The sequence below is a fragment of the Penicillium mononematosum genome, assembly GCF_028829835.1.
Source record: "Penicillium mononematosum strain IBT 11891 chromosome Unknown utg000005l:1.0-9366267.0:1.0-9372171.0, whole genome shotgun sequence".
NCBI lineage: Eukaryota > Fungi > Ascomycota > Eurotiomycetes > Eurotiales > Aspergillaceae > Penicillium > Penicillium mononematosum.
In genome coordinates, this window is record NW_026643275.1 from 5,913,738 (window position 1) to 5,919,856 (window position 6,119).

The 6,119-nt window shown below is 47.6% G+C and overlaps 2 protein-coding genes across 2 annotated transcripts; both read left to right on the top strand.

The window, feature by feature from the left end:
* Nucleotides 1-95: 95 nt before the first annotated feature.
* Nucleotides 96-2,064, top strand: N7519_010417 (putative MFS peptide transporter; the record flags this gene model as incomplete). The annotated part of the gene is made up of 3 exons (XM_057297190.1): nucleotides 96-387; nucleotides 443-1,225; nucleotides 1,349-2,064. 3 exons carry the CDS (start codon nucleotides 96-98, stop codon nucleotides 2,062-2,064), a joined length of 1,791 nt encoding a protein of 596 aa, XP_057145072.1.
* Nucleotides 2,065-4,101: 2,037 nt separating this feature from the next.
* Nucleotides 4,102-5,412, top strand: N7519_010418 (oleate delta-12 desaturase; the record flags this gene model as incomplete). The annotated part of the gene is made up of 3 exons (XM_057297191.1): nucleotides 4,102-4,143; nucleotides 4,208-4,979; nucleotides 5,039-5,412. The coding sequence occupies 3 exons, from the start codon at nucleotides 4,102-4,104 to the stop codon at nucleotides 5,410-5,412; spliced, it is 1,188 nt and encodes a 395-aa protein (XP_057145073.1).
* Between the last annotated feature and the right edge of the window lie 707 nt (nucleotides 5,413-6,119).

Below are 6,119 nucleotides of genomic sequence, written 5' to 3' on the forward strand. Positions count from 1 at the left end.
GATGCCATCCCTTTCTCGGGTCGGACAAGCCGAACAACATCTGACACAACGCAAACATTTCGTTATTCTCCAAAGTGACAACTCGATGAGTAGCCATGGCCGAGGCTCGTCTAGCTAGTCCAGAATCGGTTGAGCAAGAAATCGAAACCATCCCACCCCCTGGGGATGTAGAAAAGTCGCAAAGCGTCATAACAGAGATCAATACGAATGCACAGATTGACGAGTTCCCTCTTCCCACAGAGGCTGAGAGCCACACGTTGCGCCGAGTCTCAGGGACACTGCCACTTGTCGCCTTCTCACTCTGTCTCGTTGAATTCGCCGAACGTGCGTCCTACTATGGATCTAAAACAGTGTTTTCCAACTTCATACAATTTCCACTTCCCGAAGGTGCGTGGTTAGTTTCGAATGAGGTGTTTGCTCGCAGTTGACCAGGGATTTGTAGGCGGCAATGGAGCTGGCGCTACGCCACGGGGTACTCAACAAACTGCCGGGGCTTTGGGTATGGGGCTTCAAGCAAGCTCTGCATTAACATTGCTGTTTGTCTTCTTGTCATATGTGATTCCCATATTTGGCGGCTGGTGGGCAGATGTCCATGTTGGTCGGTACAAGGCGATCATGGTCGGTGTGGTCATTTGTGGCGTCGCCCATATGATCCAAATTATCGGTGCTATTCCCTCTGTTCTTCAGAAGGGCTCATCCAATGCTGCTCCCCCCTTTATTCTCGGCCTGCTGGTATTGTCTGCTGGTGCTGGAATCTTCAAACCAAACGTTTCACCCTTGATCCTGGACCAAATTCGCCAGAAGAAGGCCTACACCAAGCAGCTCAAATCCGGTGAAAAGGTCATCGTCGATCCAGATGCCACGAACACAAGAACCATGCTGATATTTTATGGCTTTATAAACATCGGTGCTTTCTTCATGCTCGCTACTACATATGCCGAGAAATATGTTGGATTCTGGCTGTCGTTTCTGTTGACGGGAATCATTTATTTGCTACTCCCGATTCTACTTTTGACAGTTCGCAATAGAATACACAAGGAGCCACCCAGAGGGGGTTCTGAGCTCGCACGAGTGTTGAATATCACAACGATCGCACTCAAGCAGAACAAGTTTCGAGTATGGCGGACGAACTTCTGGGAAGCAGCAGACCCTGATACCCTGCGCAGTAAGGGCATCACAGTGGACTGGACAAGGGATGCGGTGAAGGAAATTGCAAGGACTCTCGGTAAGTCTATCAAGTCATACTCTGTTCATTCGCCCCTTTGAGTTTTCACACACATCTATTGCAACACCGCGGTGTGTGGCCTTTCCACTTCTGATACCATCCCTGACCCAACTTTTTGAACAGGCGCATGCGATGTGTTTTTATTTTTCCCTATCTGGAACCTCAACGTCGGTGGCATTGGCTCAGTCGTGACGAACCAAGGCGCAGCCATGATCACAAACGGGGTCCCCAATGATGTTCTGAGTAACTTCAGCCCACTGACTATTATTGTTGCGATCCCGCTCTTGACCTTCGTGGTTTACCCGACTCTGCACCGTTATAGAATCCATGTGGGCCCCATCACCCGTCTCACGTTTGGATTCTTCTTGGCGATGATTTCCGGCATTGTAGGGACTATAGTGCAATGGAAAGTATACAAGCTATCGCCGTGCGGATATTATGCATCAACATGCGACACCGTTGCTCCTATTAGTATTTGGTGGCAGGCTCCAAATATTGTTCTTGGAGCATTGAGCGAGTGCTTTTGCAATGTTACCGCATACGAACTGGCATACGCGCGATCACCTCCGAGTATGAAAGGCCTGGTTGTGGCAATCTTCCTATTTATGAATGCGCTCTCGAGCGCACTTGGTGAAATTTTGATTCCAGTCACGAAGGATCCCTGGCTATTATGGATCTGGGGCGCACCGGCAGTTGCGTTGGCTCTCCAAACAATCATTTTTTGGGCGAGATTCAAAGGGCTCAACAATACCATGGATGGAACAGATGTTCCCCATCGCTCTGAGGATGAGGTGAAGAGCGATAGGCGGACGCCCACGGGAAGTACAATGAATGTTTGACCTTCGAGCCGAATATCTCCTAGGTTCGTCATGATATGAAAGAGTCCAAAGTTTGAAGCTCTTGCTCTCTCGTCCTTGGTGAGACGTTTGCCTCCCTGAGACACCTCTTCTAAGTGTATATGGATAGCTGGTCATATTATATAATTATTCTCCATCGAGCTTTGTATAAACATCATGCGTAGGATAGTGTTTCCCCAAGATCAAGCCCCTCAAAACATGCTTAGCCAGTTCTTAAGGCTCAGCTTCCCATGTCGCGGACTAGTAGTAGATAGTCAATCATTACTACACGTCGTCCAATGGTTCCTAATATGATTCAAAAATAAATCATACACACAAGTGATATTGCAAACAGCCGCTAGAGGTAGGGAGTCTAGCAGTTGCAATCAAGGGTCGTGGGAAAGTCAGTAGGGGCGGCTCGGCTGGGCTTGTAGAACGAATAGAATGACACCAATATATGTTTCATACTTTTCATTTAACATGTGTCAGAGCAGCTGGTGTCAGGTGTCAAATCTATATTAGAGACTGCGAAACGGAATTCCGTATCGGGCGAATACACATGCAATTCGGGTTGCTGTCCACGGGTGAGATGCTATTATTATTCAAGCACGTGCAAATCTTGGAGACTTTTTCATGTGATCCCGAGTGTTGTTCGAAGAAACGAGGGCGGTGTGTTAATGCCATCACATGCATCCGCACTCCCGGTGGTGCTTAACTTTAAATAAGGTACGGAGTACTCCGTATGGGGAGGCGACTTAAAGATGCCCCTGGCGGTTGTCTGATCTCGGGGCTGATGCGCGATAAAGAAGTTCTAAAATTATCTCATAACCTCTTTTTTGGGTCTCGATATCCGAACTGTAACACGAAACATTAAATGAAAAATGAAAAGAATGACTGGGACGAAACGACACGTTGTTTTTGGTAGCTCTCTGATTGGGCAGTTGTTAGAAGAAGAGACATCAATGTTTATCGTGATGATTGAGCCAATATTAAACTTCATTCAAGACAAGATCAGTGCAGATCTCACGTACATTCCGGGCATAGAGGTACCTAGGTAGGTAGGTAGGTAGGTACGAAATCCGGAGTTGTACAACGTTATACGAAATTAAGCTTAAAATAGGGCCCAAAACAGCCCTCCAATGTGATGATCATGCTCCTGGTATCCAATGGAGTGAATTGGCCGAAAAATAACGAGTGATCTCGATTTAGCAATTTTCAGGCAAATCAAGTTGGATGATCAAAAAGAGCTTAAGTTTTCGACAAATGAGGGAACTCCCATTGTTACTGACAGAGTCAAGTTGAGGACTCGAGTGCCGGGGCGCCAGGGCCCCGGGGGTAAACACACTTCGTCGTCCGTACTCCGTACTCTGTCCAACACACAGTAGGACAACGTGATACCTGCCAAGCCCTTTTATTAACTTTTTTTTTCCCAACTTTTGCTTATTAGTGGATCCCTAGATTCTCCCGAGGTCGAAAAAGGGGGTTGAAAGACTTCCCGTACTGTGGATAGCCTCGAAGGCAACGCCGAAATATATCGCTAGTGATCTGATAGCTTCGATAGATTTCGCCGTAGGTTCTAGCATGGGATAGTGTCAGATTGCATGAGTGCCCTTATTTTGGTAATTGATTGTATCCCGAGGTCATTTGTATCACCGAGCAGAAAAAGTTTCAATGGACTAAAATTCCGTTGGGCCCCAGAAACGTTGAAAAGGGAAAAAAAAGAGAAATGAGGCTAGCGTAATTTGAATCCATGGGACAAGCGCGTCCACCCGCTAAGCGATTATCCAATCAAAAGGTCTCTCCCCTGTCAGTGCGCCCAATTTGACAGTGTTCTGGAAAAGAATTGGAAAAAGGGGATTGGTCAATGTGTTTTTGAGTTCCGACAATCTAGAGCTCATTTTTTTTTGGGCCTAGGGGTTCCTTTATGGGGGCAAGGGGGCGAAGCAGAAAAAAAAAAGACAAGAAATTAAAAAAAACCCTCAATCCTCTACATATTTTCTGATCTCTGTCTTCTCCAATTCAACGATTCAACAATTCAAAATGGCTGTGACACAAAGGCAGCCTGTCAAGCAGGCTGAAAAGGTGTGGGATAACTCCAAACCACGCGATAAACAGTCGTGCATATACTAATCTTTGGGTTCTATAGCAGACAGACGTTCCCAGCTTGCAATCCCTCAAAGATGCAATCCCCAAGGAATGTTTTGAATCATCCCTCGCAACCTCCCTCCTCTATCTTGCTCGGGATATCGCCTATTGTGCAGCTCTAATTTACGCTGCACTCCACATTCATCTCCTCCCTACTCTGCCTATGCGAGTTATTGCCTGGGCCGTGTATGGGTTCTTCCAAGGCTGTGTTGGCACAGGACTATGGATTCTTGCTCACGAGTGTGGCCACGGCGCCTTCTCAAAGCACCAAGGGATCAATGATTTCATTGGCTGGGCTACCCACTCCTTCCTTATGGTGCCATACTTCTCATGGAAGATCACACATGCTCGCCACCATCGCTACACCGGTCACATGGAAAAGGACACCGTCTTTGTCCCCTGGACCGAGGATGATTTGGCATCGAAGCGCAATGTCAGCATTGAGCAGTTGAAGCACCTTGCTGAGGAGACACCCATTGTCTCCTTTATCCAGCTTATCGGACACCAATTGTTGGGATGGCAGATGTATCTCATCCTGAATGTAACCGCTGGTACCAAGAGTGGCCCTGAGGGATGTGAGAAGGTGAAGTATGAAAGCCACTACAACCCATCGAGCTCAATCTTCACCGCCGCCCAGTGGAAGCTCATTGTCTACTCCGACATCGGCTTGCTGATCATGGGCTCTATCGTGTGGTACACTGGCACTATCATCGGAGCGTGGAATGTCTTCTTCCTCTACGTGGTGCCATATCTCTGGGTTCACCACTGGCTGAGTACGACTTCATTCCCATCTTACCTGCGTCCTTAGAATGAGAACTAACAGAATACACAGTTGCCATCACATACCTTCAACACACTCACCCCGAGGTTGCTCACTACACCGCAGAAGCCTGGACTTACACCAAGGGAGCCCTCGCTACAATTGACCGCACAACTGGCTTCATTGGCCGTCACTTCTTCCACGAGATCATTGACTACCATGTGGTCCACCACCTCTTCAGCCGCATTCCCTTCTACCATGCTGAGAAGGCCACCAAGGCCATCCAGCCCATGCTCGGTGAAAATTACCACGAGCAGAAGGATGAGGGCTTCTTGTACTCCTTGATGGTGACCTTCCGCAAGTGCATCTATGTCTCGGAGAGCAAGGGACGCGCTAATGGACAGCCTGGAGTTCTCCACTTCGTTCTCTCAGATGAGAGCAAATAAAACTTGGTACTGTGAGGTGCCACCAGCATAGCCATATTATAAAATCATAGACTAGGATTCGGTTATAGATTTTGGTTATACCCCTGCAAGTGTTTGCGAACAACGATATATTTCGCCGGTGTGTTTGACTTCTGGTATATAAGGTTTACATTTGGATATGAGTAAACCTAAGTTATTGCGTGAACATGGGATATTTGACGACGGAAAACCGTGGAAGGTGCCGGTCACAATCAGTCCGATGTATCTTTCCTGATAGTAACTGGCCCCGGGGGTGCCCATTGCCTCCATAAGAGCCAAGAAATACCGTTGTTGCTCGGGTAACCCACCATATCCACACATATTCAATCTTACAAATCTTGCATACGATCGGGACGCAGTATGTTGTGTAGTCGGGGGTCTGGCCAATGGCTTCAAGCGTCGTTTGGCGCGCAATGGGTATCCGTATATGATTCGCGAGCTTCGACTAGGGTTTGAGCGAGTCGAACAAAGGTGGCGTAGAGAGCGTAGAGCTAGCTCTCTAGATGCAACCGAGGCAGTTCGGAGTATCTAGGGTTGCTGCTATATCAGCGAGCAACGCAAGACGGGTAGTTTCAAAGTAAATAAAGAACACAACGAACTGGACAAATGATGGGTGCAGGAGTACCCTAAGGAAACCGATAGTCAGTACTATTTAGATCAAACAAATGACGGGCAGGACGGAGAGTATA